Source organism: Physcomitrium patens, chromosome 16, assembly GCF_059467195.1.
Source record: "Physcomitrium patens ecotype Gransden chromosome 16, ASM5946719v1, whole genome shotgun sequence".
Lineage (NCBI taxonomy): Eukaryota > Viridiplantae > Streptophyta > Bryopsida > Funariales > Funariaceae > Physcomitrium > Physcomitrium patens.
Window position 1 is genome coordinate 13987687 of NC_143425.1, and position 24879 is coordinate 14012565.

The 24879-nt window shown below is 36.5% G+C and overlaps 3 protein-coding genes across 11 annotated transcripts; 2 read left to right on the forward strand and 1 right to left on the reverse strand.

The window, feature by feature from the left end:
- Positions 1–230: 230 nt before the first annotated feature.
- Positions 231–4481, forward strand: LOC112293916 (uncharacterized). Of its 4 annotated transcripts, XR_016507175.1 has the most exons (11): positions 231–1114; positions 1493–1582; positions 1745–1823; positions 2001–2078; positions 2327–2375; positions 2538–2587; positions 2748–2897; positions 3174–3254; positions 3378–3578; positions 3720–4205; positions 4319–4481. XR_016507175.1 is itself a non-coding variant. In XM_024543893.3 (9 exons), exons 1-9 carry the CDS (start codon positions 570–572, stop codon positions 3486–3488), a joined length of 1233 nt encoding a protein of 410 aa, XP_024399661.1. In that variant the 5' UTR covers positions 231–569; the 3' UTR covers positions 3489–4481. The 4 variants fall into 4 exon arrangements, 1 of the variants encoding a protein (XP_024399661.1); XR_002973166.3 differs by having other exon boundaries at positions 3720–4481; XR_012219259.2 differs by lacking the exon at positions 3720–4205.
- Positions 4482–7579: 3098 nt separating this feature from the next.
- On the forward strand, positions 7580–10203 carry LOC112293925 (mitochondrial import receptor subunit TOM20). Its single transcript, XM_024543917.3, has 5 exons — positions 7580–7841; positions 8493–8571; positions 9087–9304; positions 9556–9642; positions 9740–10203. Exons 1-5 carry the CDS (start codon positions 7743–7745, stop codon positions 9869–9871), a joined length of 615 nt encoding a protein of 204 aa, XP_024399685.1. The 5' UTR covers positions 7580–7742; the 3' UTR covers positions 9872–10203.
- Positions 10204–13846: 3643 nt separating this feature from the next.
- LOC112293768 (MA3 DOMAIN-CONTAINING TRANSLATION REGULATORY FACTOR 3) lies at positions 13847–19160 on the reverse strand. 6 transcript variants are annotated; one of them, XM_090257118.1, is made up of 6 exons: positions 19039–19160; positions 17223–17566; positions 16965–17059; positions 15819–16669; positions 15444–15680; positions 13847–15274 (listed from the first exon to the last, which is right to left on the reverse strand). In XM_090257118.1, exons 2-6 carry the CDS (start codon positions 17470–17472, stop codon positions 14959–14961), a joined length of 1749 nt encoding a protein of 582 aa, XP_090113244.1. In that variant the 5' UTR covers positions 17473–17566; positions 19039–19160; the 3' UTR covers positions 13847–14958. The 6 variants fall into 6 exon arrangements, with proteins under 6 accessions (XP_090113244.1, XP_090113243.1, XP_024399349.1 ...); XM_090257117.1 differs by having other exon boundaries at positions 18746–19112; XM_024543581.3 differs by having other exon boundaries at positions 18638–19102.
- Positions 19161–24879: the final 5719 nt, after the last annotated feature.

Sequence of the window (24879 nt, forward strand, 5' to 3'; positions counted from 1 at the left end):
CTTTTCATCTATCTATCTATTAAAAGTGGGAATAATGAAGAAACATTGGTTTTTGTGGAGATGAACATTAAACAAACAGAGTGTCTATGTGAAGGTGGGTAATCCTCCAACATTTTGCAACGATTATGGCCCAATTAGATCAAGCTGTTTTCTTTTGTTTCTTGTTTCTTGTTTTTTTGTTTTTTTGTTTATTTTTCTAGACCATCGCCATTTCAGTGAAAGTTTTGTTGCTTGCACTCCCTTTCATTCTATCTATCTTTCAGTCCGTCTGTCTGTCGAGGATTGAACAAGGAACGGCAGTTCTGCAGATGTGGAGCTGAAGGAATTCGACACTTGCGTACATGCTGTTCGATGATGGATCGCATCTCTCCCTCTTTGCTGTTTCACAATGCTGCTCTATTCCATACTTCGATCGTGAAACAACAACATCAGTGAAAATATTTGAGTTGGGTTGGGTGGATGCGCGCTTGTCGGAGTGGTTTTTGGAAATTTCCATTACGTCTTCATCGCCGAGTTGAGTTGTGTGTTGCTTTGCTTTGCACCGGGGGAGCAGAGACGGGGCGCTTGCGATGTCCAGGATGGGATCGAGAAGTGTCTACAGGGCTGTTTCGTGCTTTGCGAGGCAGATTGGGAAGCAGAAAGGGACGGCCGATGATGGGTTTGCTGTCTCAAGGCGGACGATGATGATGCCCAGGTGGTTTGTTGCACCTAGGAATTCTGCAAATTCTATGGTTTCCAATGGGGTCGAATCGCAACAACCGACGATGGTCGCTTCTGGGGTGTACCAGACGCATAGTTCTGTCACTCGGATTCTTCCCCTACAGGTGGGTGGGACTCCGAATGTTGTGAAAATTCGAGAGGAGTACCCAAGCCAATCAGCTTCTGCTGAGCTTACGAAGGAAAGAGGACTTGAAGGAGAATCTGAGTCGTGGAGCAGGCTATCCGATCAGGGTCGCCTTGCGACACGAGTGGATGCTCCAGAGAATGAACCTGGTTCGTCTCCGTCATCCAACTCGGTCACGGGTGAGAGGCAGGCGCACTCGACCCACGAAGCGCGCAAGAACTCAGTTGACACCAGAGAGACCGCCAAGTTTGCTGCCATCGCATCCACTTGGTATCTGCTTCTCTTTCGTGAAATTTTCAAAAAACCAGAATTAGGGTTTTAAGTTTCAGCAGCTGAGATGACCGCGGTAGACACTTGGTCAGCATTGGGTGGAGTGGTCTCTTTATCTCTTCACTTTTATTTTTGATTGTTTATGTCGTGTATTTCCAGCTTCAATTTTGAACGTCATGTCCCGGGTTCCCATGCTCAGCATACTTGTAGTAATTGTATTTTGATGTCCACTGTCATTTTTAATTCGTGAAACCATTTTTTAAGAAGAATTTTCTACTTTTTGGTGAGTCAGTGTGGTGTTGTGATTGAAAGTGCGATAATACTTGCTTTTCATGTTATACTTGGTACTAATTCTTTGTGTGTTCGGTTTATTCTTAGGTGGGATCCGAAGGGGCCTTACAAGCCCTTGCACATCATGAATCCTACCCGAGTGTCTTACGTCCGTTCGCAGATTTGTAAACATTTCGGGTGAGAGCTCTGTTGTGTTCTTGATTCTACGCAAATTCCGCATTGATTGTAGGATGCACTGCCGTATTATGTGATGTGGTCGAAAGCTGTGGTTCATTCTCAATAGTACCTTGCATGTGATATGAAAGCTTGTATACATGCTCACATGCTTCTCCTGGACAGGAAGGATGCTAATACTCCGCGACCATTAGAAGGGCTGAAGATTCTTGATGTGGGTTGTGGAGGGGGGCTTGTTTGTGAGGTAGGAGTACTCCGTGCAAGAATTATTATGTGCTGCCTTTCTATTTAGTAAAATATATTCATTTTGCACCATGATATCAAATTTCTCATTTGTATCCAATTAATTGTTAACAGATGGACTCTTTTGGGGGGTTCAAATTCAAGTCTACTGATGTTGTGTATGACTTTTGTGTTGTAGCCTCTGGCAAGGATGGGTGGGGAAGTCACGGGTGTAGATGCCGTAGATAAAAATATTGGAGTTGCTTCTGTACATGCGGTACGTTCCTCCACACTTCCTCACTCTTATGCCTATTCCACTCATCATGGAAAACTGTTGAACATGACCTTTTCAGGTTTAAGGTTTTTGTATCTTCGAAATATGTTGGCTGCCTGAGGTAGCAGGGTTTAGGATTTAGGGTTTAGTGCAATACAAGGTGATGGAACTATTCAAATGGCGTTGTGCACAGTCCAAGTTCAAACGCATGATATGTCACTTAATTGTTGCGATGTCGTTGATTGATCCAGGCTCGAGACCCTGCTACAGCTTCCATCAAGTATGTGTGTACAACAGCTGGTAAGTTGTCTTGTAACCGACTGTGCGTCCAAACTTTGAACATCGCTTGATTTAATATACCTGGAAATTGCTGATGGCCACTAAAAGAATGAGATTGCTCAATAGGTTTTCTCTCGTTTTAAATCAATCATCTGTTAAGCCTGTGTGTACCATGCCGTGCAGAGCATCTGGTGCAGGAACAGCAGAAGTTTGACGTGGTTCTTGCCCTCGAGGTGAGACAACGATAATAACGAGCAGATCGAGGAGTGAGTAATGTATCTTGGTCTTTGGTATACTGTGTGTCAATATCTTACCTTAGGAGTGACTGTGTGAATTAGCATTTCCTGGTGCTGATATGCAAAATCAAACTCTTAATTTATTGCATGGATGCAGGTGATCGAACATGTAGCAGATCCAGAAGATTTTTGTAAATCACTTGCAGCTCTGGCGAAAAAGGATGGCTTGGTCTTCATTTCTACTCTTAACAGATCAATTCCCTCGTTTGGTCTTGCCATTATAGGTGCTGAGTACATTCTTGGCTGGGTATGTTCTCTTCCTATTGTTGTGGACCACACTTTTCAACCATTCTAAGAATCTGGGTTCTTGATATTTCTGCCTCTCGTTGAAAGCAATGATCTCCACTGGAGTCTATTTTAGATGTATTACGACCAGAGTTTCCTGAGCGTGAATGTTCTGTTAATTCTTGTAACACGATTGTGATATTCGCTTGATTGAGATTCTTGGGACACCTTCGTAGGAGGGGTAAAAGAGTAAAAATTTGAAATATGTGGACTTCTAATATTCTTCCGTTTTTGGCAGCTACCGAAAGGGACTCATGAATGGTCCAAGTTCGTAACTCCAGAAGAGTTATCTACAATCATGAATCGGGCTTCTATTACGGTAACGCAACTCAATTTTCAGTATAGAATTCTCTATCTGCTATTCCCAATGAATTCATACTCTTGAATGTTTGAAATCTCCCAACTATTTTCCTGAAACTTGGTTACATGTTTGAAATGCTAGGTGAAAGACACATCTGGGATGGTATACAATCCTTTAACAGAGAGGTGGTCCATATCTGCCAGCAACACTAGTGTCAATTACATTGCATGTGGAGTGAGCCGAAACGTTTAGAACTGAGTTTCGTTCAAGAATTGCGGAGACTGAAGGAATTCTAGCATTCTCCTCAACTTTGCTTTATCAGTTGCTGCTGGTTTTAGTCATGTGAGTACCGATTTTTGCAGCACGAATCTACAGTATATGATTGTGGTACACATAGAACAGTTTTGATTAGATTGCGTTTCTTGAATTCATTACATGGAAAAGAATTCTTGATACATCAAGGTTTAAAACATAGTATACCAGCTTTACACAGGAACACTTAAAAACACACACGTACGAACGCACTGACGCACGCACATACATGGTCTTGGGGTGGAGCCGATGCATTCTGCCGTAGCAAGACTAGGTACTTCGGCGTTGAAGGAACAAATGATGACCCGACAATATAGCCATCGGCTAAACTTTCTGCAACAGCAAGTTTCTGGAGATAAGGTTTGCAAAGACGAATACATCTCGCACATGTGTCACACGATCGACTTGGGCGATGCATGATCATGAGACCCAGAGTAATTTTTGGACGGGAACACGCAGAGGGAAGCTATCTCGTGCTCTTCGCTTCTACTGAGTGTCAATCCAGGGGCTTCTGGATTCCCAAGCAGATGAGAGATCGTACGAAGGAGCAGTGTTGCAGGAAAAAATAAAAAAAAGAAAAAAAGAAAAAAAAACCCTTGGGCCTCATAAACTTGGCAGAGCGTAGAGTCTTAAAGTTGAATGCTTTTCTTAGGAACGGTAAGTGAGGGTATTGTATGTTTTGTTGAAGGAATTGCTTTCTGTTATGTTGCCCTCAGTTGCTGTGTCCAGTTGTAGTGACTTTCGCTTCGATTTTGCATAATTTGTGACAGGTTTCTGTTGCAGACATGCGATCTGATCGCGTCAGTATTTGAAACTTGTTGAGGTGTTGATTAGGCCAGACTTGATCATATGCGCAAGGCCAGCTGTTGGGACTTATAAAAAAGAAAGTGTGAGTATCTAATTTTTTTAAGAAAGGGTTTGTTTTTGTGACAATGCTTTGGAGTGATTGAATCTCAAGTCCTTCACATTAAGATGTTGCAGCAGTAGTTTTGTGACTGATAGCCAGATGTGAAGAATGAAGGAACTGACACTGACAAATTGATTTTATGAGTTTTTGTTGCTGTTCTTACATGCAAAGATTATGGGACTGTGTGTGTTTTTGAGAAACTTGGTATCTTCATTTTATGTGTTTATGATTAAACTTGAATTTGAAGATGAGAATGACCAACTTATTAATTGTTCTCTTAACACATTAATCTTAGATTTTAAGACATATTGTAATATTGTCCTATTATCAAGAAAAATGATAATATTGAATTTGTTCAAAATCACCTCAATAATATTAAGTGAGTAAGAATTTTCTAATTAAAAAAGATAGTGTAGAAGTTAAAACGTTTAAAAATAACAGCAAATGATATATCTTATGATATATGTTTATGTTATTTTATTCCTTGGATAGCTGCAAGAAATGCAAATTTTGTTTTTCAAAAAATTAAGATTGGATTAGAAAATTAAAGGTGGTAGATGAGGAACTCATGAGTATTTTACTTTAATAGATAAATGCACAAGTTCAAATATGATGTAGTCTTTCATAGCATTAAGTTTAGAAGGGAATTGCAACAGACCAATATTATGTAAAGAATAAAAGGATTTAGAAGTTTCAAGATCAAAAATGATCTAAGTCTTGCTTTTATGTACATAAATTATCTAATATTACATATAAATATTAATGAACTTCTAAAAAAAAACGTTGTGATTATGGTACACTTTTAAAATAAAAAAAACTTGTTAAAATGTATTCAAAGAAATTTCTTAAAATTTTAATTTTAATTTTCTTTTACAAATATTGCATTTTCTCAGTGATATCACTATCTAATAGAATGTATAAAAACATTTATAAAAAATCAAATGTATATACAAAAACGTTTTAGGTGCTATTTATATGTAAAGTATGACTTCTGATAAATATTAGAAGAAAAAAAAATAATAGTATATCAACTTTTTATAATTAAATAATTAAAAAAAAACAATCATAATCAAATTTGTAACATTGTAAAGAAAAAAATTATATTACAAAGTACAAATCTACTGATATTTTAATGATAATTTAGATACATTCATAGTCATTGTATTAAAAAAAATACACATTCTTGTTAGAATCTTTTTAATCTGATTGAATTGGCAAGGACACATGTATCATTTATTTCTATTTTTTTCTCTGTGAAGATCTACAATTCATGATTCATTATAAGGTCATCTTGTAGACAATTTAATTTTTCTAACAAGAGAGTCTATATCATTTCTTGTTTTAAAAAAAAAATTCTATTAAGAATATAAAACTGTCAAGAGATTGATCAGCTATTTTAATTTTTAAGTAAAAAACATAAAACATGTATACATATATATATATATATATATTGAGACAAGTGTTTAAGACAATGTGTTCATTTAAGTTGTTGTTGGTTGATTTAAAATAAATAAATAGAATAATTACATTATTTATTCTAATTCTTTCATTTATTTATTTATTTTACCCACAACTGTAGTGGCACAAGGTACGAGTTCAACTCATAATATATATAGATATAAAAGAATAATATTTTATTTTTTTGCTTTTTCGTTGGCAACACCAACTTTATTCTTATAAAATAATACTTGTGACACGAAACATAAATAATAATTTTTTTTTGGCCAATTATCTTTGTGAAAAAAGTATTTGTAATGTGTTACGATTTTAAAGCTCACAACCAATCTTACCAATAATCTAAGTGCTCTAAAATATAGGACAATATAATATTACGTCCTAATTAAAATTTTATATATTATTTTAGACATAATTAAATGATTCTATTTAGAACAAATGATATATTTAGAAGATTGACAATTTTCAAAATCTTTAGTGGTTATGTACTAATGCAGTACTGATTTCACGAAAAAAAAACAGGTAAAAAATGATTGACATTTTATATCCTTTAATAGTTTTATTTATTAAATTACTATAATTTAAAATTTCACAAAAACATATGAAAATGTTAAAATACACTGTGATCTTTTTGACAAACCATTCATATAATTTAAGCTACGTAGTTTATTTATTTAAAGCTTGTATATGATTTATTTAAATAACATATTTTTAATGGTATTTAATTCTATAATTATGAGTTTTGTATACACATATTCATTTCTATATACAAAAGAAATACACAATTTATGTTCTTGAACATTTAAAACACAATTCATAATTTGAATAAGATTGATTCAATATAATTTTCATAATATGTTAAATAAATAAATTCATTATATTTTTATATCACATACAAATCAATTTAAAGACATAATTATCTCTTTTTATTGAAAAATAATGTTTAATTTTCTAAATGGTAATTATTGTTACTTGATAAAATGCTATAGGTAATATTAAACTAAAAAAAATCAATTTGATTCTCTCTCTCCCTTTTATATATATATATATATATATATATATATTAAATCAAATAAATGAATTAGACTCATGTCTTTCAAACATCCTTGTATTATGGCACAACCTATTTAATTATCCTGAATTCCTGTAGTAGATTCACATGTTTTAATTCAAGATGCACTTATTATAATTCAATTTTTAGAAAGATTGTATAGTATTTCAAAATATAAAATATTATATTCTTAATGGTTTTAGTATGGATTTGCTAAGCACTAAAAATAATGTACCTGGTAATCTACTATTCCATCTCTGCTTCATAGCTTCACAACCCATTTACAAGCAGGAAAAATGATAATAATAATACTCAGAACAACAACAACAACAACAACAATAATAATAATAATAATAATAATTCTGGATTCCCATTAAACAATTAACTATCAACGAATGGTAATTCAAAAGATGGTTGGATGAAATGATGACGTGGTAGTAGAAGAGGAGGGAGGCGGGGCAGTCCGCCAAATATCTCGGCAATAAGACCAGGGACCCCTATAACTGGGGGGCGTGGTTACCCCCTATAGCCACAGTTCAGCGGCGCTGCCCTAAGGCCACAACACTGGCTGCAGCTTCTTCATCCTCGTCTTCGGTCTTCGTTTTTCTTCTTCTTCGTCCAGAGAGGTGCGCTGTTCGGAGAGCCGTGGGCACCAGATTCCGCCGCTGTTGCATTCATTTCCCGATCTCACACCAATTTGGTGTGGTGGGGTTCTGTGTAACTGGTCCGGGTTGATTTAGGGACAAGCCATTTTAACGCTGAGTTCCCGCGCGAGGTTTCGATGGATATGCAAAGGGAAGAGTTGGAGCGATTGATGTTCTTCGAGCAGACTCGGGAGAACGCCGCTGCGGAATACGTTCGCTCGCCCACTGACGCCGACGTAGGCCTCGTCGCTCGCTTACTGCGTGTTTTGCTTCGCTGTCGGCATGGTTTGGGCAGAATAGGGTTAGTGCTTTGGCGGTAGGGTTGTGGGTTTGGGGCGTGTGATGAAGAATATAGGGTGGTGGTAGACTAGCTGGTTTTTCTTTTCCGGGGTTCAGTTCTGTTCTTGCACATTTAACTATAGGAAGAGTTTAGGAAATCGGAATTTCTCGACACGTCCGAGGTGTATGTTTATTGTGCGATTTGTTTTTGTTTTTTTGTTTTTCTGGTTTTTTTCAGTATAGTTGAAGATAGAGGAGGTAGTTGTAGACGATTTCACGCCTCTATTTTAGATAGAATATCTCAAGTTTAGCTGTTAGGATGTTTATCATAGCTTTTACTGCTGGAATTGTGACACATTTTTTCTCATTGTGTGGTTGAATTGTTCAGGAACTGTGTAGCAATTAGTTGACTTCAGGGAATAGGTTGTGGGGCGAGTGGTGATTGGTAGAGTGTAGCGAGGGTCTAACTTACCTATTTACATGTCCATGAACCTGTTTGTCATTGTTTTTCATCTTGACAGTTTTGGAATTTGTACTTAGGTGCCTTTGTGCTTAAACATAGCAGAAAAATTTTGAGCGCCTCGCATGCAATATATTTGTAACTGCAGAATTTAACAAGATGGGGAGGCGCGCTGTTGGAGCTAGCGCATTTCAGGCAGGGACAAGATTCCGTTGATATGGTGCAAGGTTGTAATTGCAGATTTATTTTTATTTTTATTTTTATTTTTTTGTTCTCTCTCTCTCTCTCTCTCTCTCTCTCTCTCTCTCTCTCTCTCTCTCTCTCTCTGTGGTAGAAGGAAGCTTGAGTTGTATCTTGAAGCATCCATTACAGCTAATTGCGGGTTACTCTAGAACATACATCTTTTTAATATATTAATCTCTGAAAGCGTGCCTTTTGGTTCAATGGGCCGTGCAAACCATGGCATTCAAATTTAATATTAAAAAGTTCAAAAAAAAAAGGGAGCTAATTTGACAGGACTATGCTGTTGTAGTGCTTCGTGGTACCTTCAAAGATTGGTGTTTTTGACTATTTGACAGAGTGGGTTCTATTGTCTCAGGAGTATGGAGAAGTGTATTTTATTTAATTTTATTTCTTTTCATAGTGGGGAGTCCTTTGCATCAAGCACCTTCTGATATTTTCCTCCACCTTCCCTCAAACTCTGTCCTCTGAACCGAGTTGGAACTTCTTGCAATTGTTTCAGATGCTGTTTCAAAATTGGAGGAAGCGTTAAGAATAAACCCACGCAAGCATGATGCATTGTGGTGCCTGGGAAACGCTCATACGTCCCATGGCTTCCTTGTGACTGATACTGATGAGGCCAACGACTATTTTCAGAAGGCTGCTCGATGCTTTCAGCAAGCACTTGATGAGGAGCCTAGTAATGAGCTTTATCAGAAAGCACTGGAGATGACCGAGAAGGTATATTCTGCCATTTTGTTATTTTCATGTAATCCTACATATGAGTAAATCTATATTTCTTTACTACTTCTAGAAGGCATGGATTTTCTAAAATAGGAATTTAGTTTTCAAAAGTCATGTGAATTGTCTCACTTTTGTGAAGTCATTGTGCTAGTGTCCAAACATAATTTCTTTTATTTTTGTTACGATTAAAGTTAATCAGGTGGCGATTAAAACTAACAATAATACATGCTTGTGTACGTTGCCTGCAGGCTCCATCACTCCACCAAGAACTCCAGAAGCAGTTAGCATCTCAGGCTGCTCTCGGCGTAGGAGCTGCGGCGGGACCAACTAAACCAGTAAGTACATTCGAAGGCATTATAAAATTGCTTTTAACACTAGTTGTCGTAGATTTTGAAGGATTTCGAACTCACGCGGTTTTTTATGATTTCTCAGGCAGCGAAGAAAAAGGACAGTGATTTCAAGTATGATGTGATGGGCTGGATTGTACTCGCAGTTGGTGTGATTGCGTGGATGGGCCTGGCTAAATCCAATATGCCACCACCGCCTCCTCCTACTCTGAGATAGATGCAATGCATCTTCTTAGATTACTTCCATTAAGCGGGTGTGTAGTTCAGTGAATTTTCTATTGGATTTGTTCCTACCTTCCTGCCAGAAGAGGATTTAAACTTCTATCTCAGTACCCCTTAGGCGATGTTCGAAGTACAGATAAAGGTTGACCACGGAAAACAGGTGTTGGAAATGTGCAGCCCTGTTACTATTATCTTTCTATTTTATTTTAGATTCATACTATGAATGCATCTGGTGACAAATGGGTAGTGTAGATTCTTATCGCAAATCCTAAAGCATGAAGCAACTTTGACTGCAATTTATTTTGGGCAATGGCGTCATCTAGCTAAGATATGACATCATATGTTGATTTTTAATTGTATCTGCTTTTGTTTTTTTCCTGATAAATAGTTACACGCTAGTCACCACATGGCTGTGTTAACTGATATGCCCTTGCTCACATGACCTTTACTCTGCTCGCGGGAATCGGAAGTGCATACATCCAATTAACCATTGAAATAGGCTTGACCTTGTGTCAAGTCAATGCATCTGAACCAACAACTTATCACATTTATTAAGTACTCATACTTAGAGCAACACTCGCTCATAGTTATTTATTTTAAACTTTGACAGTTGTACTGAGCTGGCACTTAACATTCTGCTTATATTTTTAAATCAAAATTTCTGTGAAGTATTGATGTCGAAACTTTTAAGATTGAAATGTTTTAAGGAATTCTGAAATGAAATAATCATAATTTTTATTAAATTTACTGCTGGCAACTGCAATTAGAAATATTTGTGTATTATTAATTTTGTAGGGTTGAAGAGTACAATTTCACTAATAGTATGTTTTATCCTATATAATATTATACCTATATATGAGTATATATACATATATATATATATATATATGGGAGTAACATTGAAGCAATGGGGTCTAAATGGTTTTAAGGAGATAGAAATTAATTGCCACATAAAGATTATTCAATAAAATAGCATTACAAAAATTTTATTTCTTTATTTATTTGTTTATTTTGATATAGTTAGAATATAACCAATGTAACGATTAGAGAGATAAGTACATAGCATTTAAGGACTTTGGACTTAAAAACTGGGTGGTGAATGAAGTCTTCATGTTATAGTTAGACTAAATAATACAATATGTTAGTAAATGAGCTAGAATGCACAATTTTGCTATCATAAGAAGAAATTGGATTCTATTCTATGGATTTGTTCAATCTCACACTAAAATATTCTTTGGCATCCAAGTTTTATTCTAACCATGAAGCATGACTTTACCATTGTTAGTTTGTTTGTTTAGAATAAGTTTCTAAAGCATTTAAGTGTAGTTTAAGAAGATTGACCAAATTTGTACATTGGCCAAGATTTTGTTGTGATTTACTGCTTTGGAGAAAGATACTAATACATTTTTCTTGATTTCTTCATAAATAGTACAATTAAATATTCTCCTACAATTAGATAAGAGATAAGCAGTCACCCTTGTTTTACTCCTCTAAAGATTGAGAGTTGTTTGGATAGATTCTCCTTTATACATACATAGGCTTTGCAGCTTTGAATAAAATTGTGTCATTTTAATAAATTCTATGAAGAAGCATACTTTTTCCATTGCTTAACAAAAAAAAAAAAAAAAAAAAAAAAAAACAAACAAAACAAAACAAAGATAACTTATCAAAAGCTTTTGAGAAGTGAAGTTTAAATAGGAAGAAATATTAATTAGAGATCTTAGGTTTGTGGATGGTTTTTTAGGTGACTAAAATGTTGTTAAGAATATATCTATATATATATATATATATATATATATATATTTATATATATTTATATATTGCTTTAGATTAATAATTTTTATAAATATCACTTAAAATATTATTTAAAGGACCATAGTATATTAGTAATTTTATAGATTTCTAATTAGTTAGGATTTTGTTTTCTCAGCATTTGAAAAGAGGAAAATTATTTCTCAACAATTCTTTGAAGAAACTAATCATATTCTAAAGCTAAGTTTATTATTCTTGTGTAATCTTAGCTAATAGACTCTCCATAATATTTGAAGAATTCAATACCTAAGCCATTAAGACTTGACCCTTTTTGAAAGCTATATCATCTATAATAAGCTTGAAATTTACTCTTTGTGATATAAAGACAAAAATTAGAGTTCATGTAGTTAGATATCTCATAATGGATTGTGATTGAATTACTTATGAAATTTTGTCTATCTTATATGATTGTGGATAGAACTTGCTATAAAAAACAAATATTTTTAACACCTCTTTTATTTTTGCAAGAGTAATAGAGATTTCTTTTATAAATAAAGAAGTCTTTTAGTTAGAATCTAAATTTGAAAAATTCTATGTATAAGCTTGTTCTCTTCTTAGAATTCTTGAATATTTTAAAGATTTTTTTCTATTATAATTTGTTATATTTTAATTCCTTCTAAAAAGCCATAAAAGATTTGATGGTAGAAGGTCTATCTATCAATCCATAGCTTATTTTTATCTTGATACTTGTTAGAAACATAAATACTTATAATGCTAATTTTGCTTTCTAAGATGTCCTTTATTATAATTTAAAGAACTTAGTTTTTAAAATTAAGAAGCCAACATTATCTATTAAATGATTAGTAGGAGTGATAAGAATGCACACTCTCTCTACACTTGTAATATTTGGATTTTTGACATATAATGGTGCTAACTTAAGTATAAAAAATTGAACTTGTGACCAAAGTTGGTTGCGAAGGTTTTGAGCTCTTTTGAATATACTTTTTAACTTGAGAATCTTTAGAGAACCATTTAAGTCATAAAATATATTAAAATTTGATTAATAATATATTTTTTAAAAATAAAAATAAAATAATAATTAATAATTTAACAATTTAATAACTTAATATATAAATATTATATTATATTATTAAAAGTATATAATATTTATAATAATAATATATAAAATATTAATAGCATTAAATTTAAATAAATTAAAAGATGAATGTTGTTTAAAAATACTTGATTTATGAGTTGGAACATATTAAAAATTTATAATCACAAGAAAGATAGAAAAATATTCTACTAGCTTAAGAAGTTGTTATTTACAATATTAAAAATTAGATTTAATACATAAATTTATTGGATTTAATATATAATTATACAAAGAATTTGAAGTAAATTTATTGAAATAATTATTGTAGAAGAATTATTTAATCCAAGAAGTCAAACCATCTTTTTAAACACTTTCTATTTTGTGATGACTAATATTTTAAAAAATTCAATCAAAGAGATTTTAGTTTATTGAATTTTTTCAATCTATTAATGAATTTACATGAATAATTATTATATATTTTTATTACTTGCAAAATATAAACAAAAAACATAAAAGATACACTTTAATTGAAATACTTATTAATTAACTATATATATATATATATATATATATGTATGTATAGACGAAGTAATATTATATTTGATTTAAGTATAGATGTTTGAATTTATTATACAACAATAATTGAATTCTTGTGCATCTTAATTAATATCTACTTCTCTAACTTTAATGACACTAATAATTGCCAACATTGCTACTCAATGTAGTTGCAAATCTAAACACTTTAATTTCTAGTTTCAAAATAAGATCTTGTACAATTTTTACTAAAAGAATTAAAACATGATAATAGAAACAAGACACACACAAAAAGAATAGTATTTATTTTGACCTATATGGAGACCATGTAACTCTCAAGACATCACACTTCTTCTAGCTCATAGGTTTTTATAGTCGAAAATCATGTCGAAAAATATCAGAATTTGTATCTTAAAAATTTGTTAAACTAAATCACAAGTGAAATCCACATACTTAACACTTACCATTACAATTTAATACAAACTAAAACCCTTTAGCCTACATAATGTACATAATCAAGGACTACATCAATGACCATTAGGGGCTGAATAAGAAGCTAACCAGGCACAAGTCGAGCCAAGTACCCCCTTTCAGTTCCAAGTATCTGCACAAAATACTTAAAATACTGGCACTTCAGTGCATTGACAAAAGATTACACGTTGATACACAGTTTGCTACGCTTGCGATGTCTTCATTGGACACGAAACACAATTAAACTGCGTTCAAATCATCGCCTTAACAACCATAAAGTCATAAGACGATGGACAACAAGAGCGGCTGGCCAAAGGAGACACATAGAACTTCAAATCTACCTCGAGCTGTACAGCTATTCACGAAACAAGATAACAAGAGTACAAAGACTGTACTTGATAACAGGAATTGATTCTTGGGCTGTCAACCTGAGAACCACCTGGATGCATAGTGATCAATAGCAGGCCTAATTACCACTTCAACCTGGACAGAAACCAAGCTGCGCAGATAAACTGATACAGATCAGCAATGCGGAAAGCATCAAGATCTCTGCTGCTTGAAGTTCTATAAGACTTTCATTTACGGATCATACGCGATCCGCCAGGACATTGGAGGCTGAAATGATCCCAGTACGTTAAAAAGATGAGATACTTTAGTGCTTGTCCATCGCCACCGCCAGAACTTGATATAAACATGAGAGCCAGAAAAGGCCTGCTATCCGCTTGCTACTGATCAATGAACAACCTTGAGCAGCCGCTCTGTAGATCAGTCTGGGTGAACAGGCAAAGCACGAGTGGTTATCTGCGGGCTCAGCAGCATAAACCATTTGTGACATTAGAAGAAGGCCCAGTTTCACCGAAAGTGGACTTCAACCAGCCCTCCTTCTTGGCCTGTTCCACGTACTGAGCTGCTTTGTCTTTTGCATCGGGGTTGTCAAGGGCAAGATCATCAAGTGCATCCATCACTCGACTGAACCCCTTCGTCATCTGGCTGGTAGTAATAAGTCCCTCGTTGGCACACTCCTTCAGTAGCGTAAGAGGACGAGAACTGTTCTTCTCTATGGCCATCACTACAGCTTTCTTTACCACCTCGTGGTGAAAGAAAGACATGTCCAGATCACGAATACATTGGCAAGCCTCACTCAGCTCACCCCCTGCATCAAACTCCTCCAGAAGCGACTTGATCTTCTCCTTAGCATCTTCTAAAGCTTCCCCAGTACCACCTCCCCCCTAGCAACGTAGGATTCGCTCTCCTGCATGCCGTGCAGATAGCATAGACTGAGCCATGCGTACAATCTCTCTTCCAAGAGAACCCTCAACCAGCTGCTCGCTAATCTCGTCAAGGTGCAGAGGGGCCAGAATATCATCAACCACGGCACGAGCTAAAAATAAGGACAGCTGATTGGCTGCGTCGGGAATATCCAAGGAAGTGTCCTCTGCAGACTGGAGAAGCAGTGTGTATGCTCTTGCTATGCTTGCAATGGATATCACCTCTGCATATAGTTCAGAAACCAATACAGAAGCCATTTCCTTTTCCCGATTCTTCCTGTTCATAGATAATCATCCAATGAGAATAAATGACCACCTCACACAACACCAACAATGGGGAGGCGTGGTTCAAATCAACTCAGGTAATGAATCATAGAACATATTAGAGGCAGCCTTCTCAAACGGCTGCAATCTTATTAGCAAGAAGGCATAGTCCAGGGACATACCTGTCCAGAGCCAGCAGAATCAGTCTCTTCACAAACGCAGCATGGTAATCAGGAGCAGCAAGATCCTCCAAGCTTGTTATCACCTCAGAAATATCAGAAGATAGGAAATACTCCTGGATAATATTTGTGGCGTTCGCCTTGAAAGCTCGGGCCTCTTGGATCCCAACAGTTCCTGCTCCGAGCTCTGAGACCACAGCCCGTGAAAACGGAGCGCTAACCCAACCCTCCTCCACAGCCCTACGGCAAACCACAATAATTATAGTAAGCCATGACACGCTTTCACGTGGATACACCTCAGTGCCTACCGCCAGACCCCAAATCCAAATCCACGCCGGTTTAACACTAGGAAATTTCAAATTGACGATATGTGCTCACTTTGATGTGAACGACTCCAACTTGTCCTTGGCTTGTGGAATGTCAAGTGCAAGGTCATGGATAGAATCCGAAATCCTGGTAAAGCCTTTAGACATTTGACTTGAGGTAATCAACCCCTCCTCTGCGGTCTCTATAAGTAAAGACCAAAGCTTCCCTTCAGCTGCTGGTTCCTCCATGGCCAACACCAGCGCCTTCTTCACCACTTCATGATGAAAGAACGGCACATTCAATTCGCGGATGCAGCGACATGCCTCAGCTTTGTCGCCACTTTCCACATACTCCTTGAGAAGGGTAACAATCTTAGCCTGAACCTCAGCAACTGTGGTGTGCGTGCTACCACCCCATTTACGCTCAATGATTTCAGCGTGGTGAGGTGCAGACAAGTAACTCTTTTCCGCCTTTTGGACCACCACGAGTCCCTGAGAACCATCTACCAACAACTTTCGTGTCTTGGACAGGAAAGCAGGGGGCAAGATGTCATCAACTACAGCTCGAGCCAAAAATATTGCCAAAATATCAACAGCTTCTGGGATGTCCAGGACTAGATCCTCCACAGACTCCAACAGGTTTGTGAAACCTTTCGCCAACTGCTCTGGTTTCAATACATCGGCATATAATGCCGACAGCAGCACAGACGCCATCTCTTTCTCCTTGTCATGGTGATCCATTGCCATGGATATGAGTTTCTTAACAAAGTGATGGTGGTAATTAGGGGATTCGAGGTTACTCAAATCAGTTGCCATACTTGCAACATCACCTGCCGCAAAATACTCTTCGATGAGACTAACGACCTTCCCCTTATACTCCTCCAAGGACTGCAACGCTGGTGCAGCCACCAGTTGATAGGGCTCCTAGAGTCCAACGACCAAAACAACGTTAGTTAAATGTCAGGACGGATCAAACCCCCAACTTCCCAGATATCTCCTCCCAAACATGGTACTGAGAAGCTGTGCGTTCAAAAATCCTGTCACCATCAGCTCATTTTACATATACTGTGTACAGGAGAGCAAACTTCATAGATTAAACACTCTACAAATCTCACCACAACCCTCACCTAAAAGATCATGAAGATCCAAAATAACACGTAGTCACTTATAAATAGTATCTTTACTCCCAATACGGAAATTGCAAAGGAGTAAACTGCACCTCTTCACTATCATAATTGGGGTCGTTCCTATCCAGCTCAAGGTCATTGTCAGCAGTTAGAACCTTCCCCCATGTACCCTTCCCACCCCCACCGCCTGTTGCATCGTCGAAATGTATTAAGTGTGGGAAATGATATGCTACACAACTGCGGAAAAGAGATGACAATCCTTCAGCAGATTCCAAATACCCAACTGCTTGGAACAAGAGGCGGACCAAGCACGGAGTTTGATGGAAATGGCTTCACGATCAGAAATTTACCTTTCTTGGGTCTACCACATTTTCCAGAATGAGAATGTCGATCCCTTTTGACTTCTCCACTGCTAACCGAGACAAGCTTTGCGCCAGACTTTTCACGTGTCTCTGGTGAACCCGCAAGATCTGGCATAGCGTGCTGCCCATGAGATACTGTTCTTACAAACTTCTTCTCTTCTGGAATGTCTCGTCCCTGTGAAAACGATCTCATCAACTTCCGTTGCTCATCGGTGAGAAATCCGGAAGGCGACGACATTTTACGATGAAACTCAATTGTGGAGTGCTGTCCTCAATGCTCAGGGTGTGTCGAGGAGAGTACTGCAGCTGTTGCTTGCTCCGGCGTCACCAACCTGGAAAGAAATCACACAATCAGAATTTTCCGGACGAAGAGATCTGAAGGCTTGACTGCTCTCAAAACCTCAAAACATTTTGCTAGAAATTCTCTTGATGTAGACTGTGGCGAAAACGATTACCGGATACATTTAAGGCCTTCTGAAAGATTCCCAACTGGACACCAGCTTACACTATTAATTTCTCTTGAAAGACTTGCCAAAACCCTCCCAGATGTGCTTCAAGGAATACAAATTGAATATGACGATTTGAGGTGTTGACTGTAAGCATCTAGGAAAACAAAAACATTCAGAATAATCGACTTCTTAGCTGGACTGGCTAATTAATGCAAACGTCAAATGTGCCTGGTTTTAAAAAGCCCTTCAAATCACATCTTACAACAAAGCTCAACAGGAAGAGGCGAACTATAGTCTAACCACAGCAAAGAGTAATTTGAAGGATCGCGCCCTTATTTGCTCTTCTCAAGTATCACGAAGATCGGAATTAGAATAATAAGAGGCCACCACCATTCACAACGCAACACAAACACCACAGCAGTGCCATCGATGCTAGAGCAAGCGCAAAATACATCTCTAATGCGATCAGCAAAGTGTTTGGAATGCACGCATTGACCTTGAGTGCGCTCTGAACATCGCAAAGCCAAACACTCACCGATATTCTGCAACCAAAATCGTCCCAAACCCCCGATCATCGCCGTGCAACAGGCCCCCTACCACACGGGTTCATCTCAAGAAGTTTCACACCTTACACACCTAGAAAAAGCCTCAAAACCATCATAGAAGACCAAACCCAGCCCACGAAACAACCCCAAACGCCTGCATTCTCCATTTTCCTCCGCCTAACCCCCACACACAGCGCTCAAACTCAACACCAGACAAAACCCAGATACAATCAACTCAACAATCCACACAGAACCAACACGCGTCCAAACGAGACAGAAACAACAAAGACAGAAGGTTTAGAAAAAAATAAAAAAAATAAAAAAAAATAGAATAAACACATAACAAAATGAAACGCTCACAAACAGGATGGATCCGAAGAAGATAGGGCGCCGGCGTGGGTCAACTCACAAGATCAAAACTACACACAGCTGCAATCGCCGACACTAATCTCCGATCGCTCCAATAAAACAACCATATCGTCTACTTAGACTATGTCTGGGAGCGACGGAAAAAAACCCCAATGCATGAGAGCAGGTCGACGATTCGTCCCCTCGTCCTCTCCAGTAACAACGCAGGTGATCGCAATGCTGGTGTGGGATGTCCGTTAGGGTTGGAAGCAGCAAGCACAGCCCTGGGGGCTCATCCGCCATGAACGTTTTTATCTCAATTCCAGTGCTAAATGCGTGTAGACACTCGTCGCCTGCGCCATCGCCCTGACTTGTTTCCGGCCTACTTGGCGTAGCAATAGTGTAATTATAATATGGACAAAAAAAAAAAAAAAAAAAAAAAAAAGGATTCGTAGAGTTCACGTTCATGGTGTTCTCCTTCATCCGACATCGCTCGAATCCTTTCCCTCGGATGCGTGCCAAGCGGTATTTTACTTCAGCAAATACAGGCTCTCTCGCAGGTACCAAGCCCTGCCCCCAAATTAGGTTTTCCCTTCGAGGACGATGGAGCGTGATCTGCCACGTGTGCATAATCCACCATGGCAAGGATGGCCACCTAGGACGACACTTGGCACTGATCGCGATCGTTATGACAGAGATTTGTTAGCACGCCCCCCGCCCGTGATTTAAGGTGGCACCCGCGGTCGACGACATTCGTCCATTAGTTATTTCATTCATCCATCATTTGTCCCCTTTTTTATCCACTCTTATATTTAGAATATGAGTGTGTAGAAGGAATGTTCGTCGATATATGGGTAATGATTGGTTTCAAAGGTGTATTGTGATGGATGATGACGATGATTTTGTAGCAAGTGATCCAATAATGTTATTACAAAAACATATTTGTTTAAGAAAATCATTATATTTAGTGTTTTAGAAATAAATAAAAAAGAAATTGGAGACAAAAGATTGACATTCTTTTTCTAAATTTCTTACTAATTTTATTGTGTAATTTGAGTAGATGATTTCTAATAATTATCTCAATAAATTATTTATTTATTTTTCTTAGAAATTTTTATATTCTATATATACATACATACATATGTATTATTTTACATTACTTAACAATTAGATTGTCCTTATTCTGATTTTATGTAATCTTACACTCTATTAAAGGATTAGCATTAAATCTCTTACAAAAAATCAATATAAATTTCTACTATTCTATATGTGATCTTGGAAGTGTTACAATTTTTTTAGAGCAATTTAAAATGGATTTTATAGTTGGCTATTAATAATTTGATATTACTACTTTCCATTGCAACACAATTCAATAAAGTAGCCAAGATTTATTTTTTTTTAAATTACTTAATAATATAATTTAATTTTATTATATTGTCTTATATATATTTTTTGTTGAGAATTTTTATTAGAAGAAAATACAGATTTATTTTTTTCCTTTTGGTTAAATTATTTTTTTATTTAGATTCAATAAATGAAAGATAAATGAATTTTTTTAATTATGGATTTTTTCAAATTACATAGTATATAATATATAAGTATGTATGAGTGAAATTATTAAATTATTATATAAAAAATAATCATATTATTTTTAAAAATTATTTAACAAAACAAGTCTTCAAAAATATTTATGCATGTAGAATATATATAAAATAATTATTTAAATATGTAAATAAATATTTTTTTAAAATAAAAAAATACTTTTTAATATAAATGATGGATTAAAAATTAATATTTTATATTCTAGAAATTCATAAAATTTATAGCTTAAATCTTTGAAATTAAAATATAATAATAAGATTACTATTGTTATAAATAAAAACATTACTTATGATACAAGTGTTTAGGATATGAATCATAAAAAATTTATAAAGAGGCAATACACTCTTGTGGTACCCAAAGGGAGAAAATAATCATTTTATAGATAATAATCATAATTAGCATTAAAAAATGATTGTTGAGTAGAAGAATGCACCATATTATTATAAACAAACTTTTTCAATGGCTAAAATATTGTCCAAACATCTTAATGGTAGTCCATGATACATCTCATATATTGATCCAATACTTAATTCATTTATTGTGTTTGTATCACGGCTATAATCATGTAAGCTAATAATTACATATAGAAATAGGTAGAAGTAAGTAAAAGTAGATAAAAGTAAGTTAATTCTATAATATTTAATATAGAAGCTTCTTAGAAGCCTCCTAAACGCTGTCGTGTTGTAACACGAGTATACCGTGAAAATATAAAGAAAAGGGACTTTTATTAATATTCAGTTACCTCGAATATTGGGAGCAACGACCAACTCCAGTGCAAATACTGAGTGGCCAGGTTTAGTCACCCCGTTACAGTTAGCCGGGGCATACTGAAATGCTTCGTTCGATTCCAATAACGGGAGTCAGCAGGAAGGGAAAGGACCAATTCACACGACGGGTGAGCCTGGTTCAAAGAGCCAATTGGATCCAATTTCGAGAATCCAATCCGGGTCCTCGTACCCAATATGAGACCTGAATTGGTCAGGCAATCCAATGCAGTCTAATTATGGGAAAATTCGGGTCTTACTACTGGACTCTTATCCAATATGAGACATGAATTGGTCAGGCGACTCAATGTGGTCCCGATTACGAGGTTTCGATTCTGTTTCAGGCTGTCCTATTTTCTGTGCCGTTTCAGGGAACGTTGTTTTCGGTAAAAGGATCTCTTAAAGGTAAAAACGGGAGGAAAAGCTCTGACGGCGAGAGCCAATTTCGGATCTAAGCTTGACGGTGGGAGCCAATTTCGGATCCAAGACGGAAGATTGAAGAAATTCAGAGGATAAGGTTAGGGGAGGGAATAGTTTTTGGGGGAAGTTTTTGAGAGGGATCGGAGAGAGCTAGCTTCATGCTTCGGACAGGGAAAGAAGACAGGGAATTGGTTTTTTTTTCATAGGGTTTTTGGAAGACTGAGGCAATCGTTGCTGAAGTCAGTGTTGTAATGGTGAATCGGGATTTTTAATGAAGTGGATTTGATTACTCTTGACTGTTTTCTGAAATCGAGTTACGTCTGTGATTGAAGAATTAAAAGGGTGTCTATAGGATTGAGTATGCGGAGTGAATGAAATTTATTGGGTTAATCTAACAAGACAGTCAGTGGATACAAGAACGTAAGTACAAAGGAGTATCAAAGATTAACAATTTGGGTTGTTCCGGGTTCTCTGTAATGTCTAGAGACCTACCGGCTGGGGCAAAAAGGACTTCGACAAGCAGTCGAAGGGCATCTGTATAGATTTACGGTGTATTCTTGCAGTCGTTTATATTCCAGCAGTCAAAAACTGATAGACTGCTTGACTATTGGCGAATCTCCATACTACCTTCTACAGCTAGACGCCCGGCGCATTCTCGAGCAGGAAAGCACCTAATACGACAACGCTGCTTTGACTTCATAGGTGTCTTTAATTGACTTTTTGGATTAGAAACGTGGTCAACAAGTTGGCCATGTGCCACACATGTTGTTAGCTTGAAGATCAAGCTAACTATGTGGCCCACACGTAGAAAAACTTGCCTTGTAAGTCAAGGCATGTATCCAACAAAGTGAACACATATTGGAGGTCCTATAGAACGTCCCCACGTAGCCCCTAGTTAGATAGTATATATAGAGACAAGAGTGAAGGCTTCTTCACTCTTGTCAACTTCTTTCTTGTTTCTAGTCTAGTTTCAAGGGTCTCTAGTTGTCTTGTCTTTTGGCAATAGCCATTCCAGTTTCTCTTTCAATATATATACTTATTTATATATATTTTATAACCTCTCTTTGAGTGAAGGTTCACTTGTCTGAATTGTTTTTTCATCGAGTTCTTGTCCTTGACAGATTGACAAGAGTACACCTACAATATCAGAGCTTTGTCTAATCTTGATTAAGAGTGGATTACCCCTTTTTCTTGTTAAGATATAAGCGTATTAGAAGTTGCGGATTACCCTCTTGTAAACTGATATTGTTCTTAGTATTTTCTTTGTCCGCAAGTCCTCTCTTCTATTTGTCTTGAGCGATATTAGACATCTTCTCTCTTCTAAGTGTTATCATGGCAGAACTTCTTGAAATGAAGAGTGCAATGGCACAAATGCAAGAGCAATTGAGGGAGTTAATGCTTGCGATGCATCAACTCAATTTACTACCACAAGGAGCAACAAGATTGGTAGGAAGTGAAGATATAGAAATGGTTGGAGCTGCTTCAACATCTGCACCAAATCATATCCTTTCTCCTATGGTGGAACGCCCTTCAAATGTTAGAGAACCAAGAATTGCCCTATCCGAGAAGTTTGATGGCACCAGATCCAAGTTTCGAGGATTTATCGATCAAGTGCAACTTGTGATTGAACTTCAACCCCAAAGCTATCCAACTCCAGAATCACAAGTTAGATTCATTGGTACGCTTCTTTCAGGTTCGGCACTATCGTGGTTTTCATCTTTTCTTGAACGACGAGATCCAATATTTGATAATCTAGAGGCTTTTTTGGAAGAGTTTCGATCCATGTATGGAGAACATGATGCATTTCGTGTTGCAACCAATAAGATCCGTATTTTACGACAAGACAATCGATCAGTAACGTTATAGGCTTCACAATTTCGACAACTTACAACTGATATCAAATAGGATGATGCTGCACTTATTAGCCAATTTCTCTACGGATTACAATATGAGGTAAAAAAATTAATGCTCAACTTACCTGATCCTCAAACATTGAGTCAAGCAATTGACTTTGCTGTGAAGTGCGACAATCGCTTTTTTGAATTCCGATCTGAGAACCGTACAAGTAGACCTCAACGTTACTATAATTCAATGGCAACACCAACATCTCTTCAATACATACATTCAGAAGTAGAGGATATGCAAATTGATGCAGTACGTTTCAAACCTCTTACTGAGCAAGAAAAGACTCGTCGTCGTCAAGAAGGATTATGTTTATATTGTGGAGAACCAAAGCACAGTGCTCAACATTATCCAAAGAAATGACGCAACTATAAAATGAAGTTTATGGCTGTGAAAGAAGACAATATGTCAAAAAATGAGTTTGTCTAGCTACAATAGGGACCGTGCGGTTGGAACCTTGCACAACATCTAGTAAAGGTCATATTCTCTCCTCAAAACCCTCTCCTTGTTTTACATTAAATATTATTTTAGCACCTAAATATTACAAAGCCTCTACCTTGTTAGATTCAAGAGCCTCAGCGTGTTTCTTAGATGAAGAATTTACTAAAAGACATAGCATATCTTTAGTAAAGAAAACTAAACCTGTTCATGTAGAAGTCATAGATGGTCGTCCATTGTCTTCCGGAGATATTACTCACGAAACCCTTCCTATAGAAGTAATAATCAATGGTCATAATAGCTTTGTAGTATTTAATATCATTAGATCTCCCTTTAATCCAGTCATTTTAGGTTTATCGTGGTTAGAAAAATACAACCCTCAAATAGATTGGATTTCCCGAACTCTCACTTTCTCTGAAAGTATAACTAATAGTGTAGTTAAGCAAGTAGAGAGTCATAAGTCCAGTTCAATTAAACCCATATTTATAGGTGCAAAAGCTTTCTTACATGTTACTATGAAAGAATCACCATACATTATTTATGCTACACCTATTTCTACTGGTGAAAAGACTTGAAGTGGCATTCCAAGCCAATATCAAGAATTTCAAGATGTATTCGAAAAAAAGAATGCGGATACACTCCCGGAACATCGTCCCTATGATTGCTCAATTGACCTTCAAGAAGGAGCACAACCGCCATTCGGACCAATCTATAGTTTATCACAAAATGAGTTGACTGAACTCAAGGAGTATATTGAAGAAAATCTATCCAAGAATTTCATACGCCATTCTAAATCTCCGACAAGAGCTCCAATTCTATTTGTGAAGAAAAAAGATGGATCATTGCGGATGTGTGTTGATTATCGAGGACTCAACAAGATTACCATCAAAAACAGGTATCCACTACCTTTAATATCCGGACTTCTTGATCAACTGAATCAAGCTAAGATCTATACAAAAATAGATCTTCGAGGAGCATACAATCTAGTACGCATCAAAGAAGGAGATGAATGGAAGACTGTGTTTTGAACTAGGTATGGACATTTTGAATACAACGTCATGCCTTTTGGACTAACAAATGCACCAGCAGCTTTTCAACATCTAATGAATGATGTTTTTCGAGAGTTTTTGGACGATTTTGTGGTATGTTATCTAGACGACATCTTGATCTACTCTAA

What these genes read in the sequence shown, in the direction of transcription:
- LOC112293916 (XM_024543893.3), top strand. Translation starts at nt 570, where the DNA reads ATGTCCAGGATGGGATCGAGAAGTGTCTACAGGGCTGTTTCGTGCTTT. An exon ending in CAGATTTGTAAACATTTCGG is followed by an intron (nt 1,583 to 1,744) that starts GTGAGAGCTCTG and finishes TCTCCTGGACAG; the next exon opens with GAAGGATGCTAATACTCCGC. An exon ending in TGAATCGGGCTTCTATTACG is followed by an intron (nt 3,255 to 3,377) that starts GTAACGCAACTC and finishes TTGAAATGCTAG; the next exon opens with GTGAAAGACACATCTGGGAT.
- LOC112293925 (XM_024543917.3), top strand. Translation starts at nt 7,743, where the DNA reads ATGGATATGCAAAGGGAAGAGTTGGAGCGATTGATGTTCTTCGAGCAG. An exon ending in TTCCGTTGATATGGTGCAAG is followed by an intron (nt 8,572 to 9,086) that starts GTTGTAATTGCA and finishes CAATTGTTTCAG; the next exon opens with ATGCTGTTTCAAAATTGGAG. An exon ending in CGGCGGGACCAACTAAACCA is followed by an intron (nt 9,643 to 9,739) that starts GTAAGTACATTC and finishes ATGATTTCTCAG; the next exon opens with GCAGCGAAGAAAAAGGACAG.
- LOC112293768 (XM_090257118.1), bottom strand. Translation starts at nt 17,472, where the DNA reads ATGTCGTCGCCTTCCGGATTTCTCACCGATGAGCAACGGAAGTTGATG. An exon ending in ATGTGGTAGACCCAAGAAAG is followed by an intron (nt 17,060 to 17,222) that starts GTAAATTTCTGA and finishes ACGATGCAACAG; the next exon opens with GCGGTGGGGGTGGGAAGGGT. An exon ending in ATTCTGCTGGCTCTGGACAG is followed by an intron (nt 15,275 to 15,443) that starts GTATGTCCCTGG and finishes ATCTATGAACAG; the next exon opens with GAAGAATCGGGAAAAGGAAA.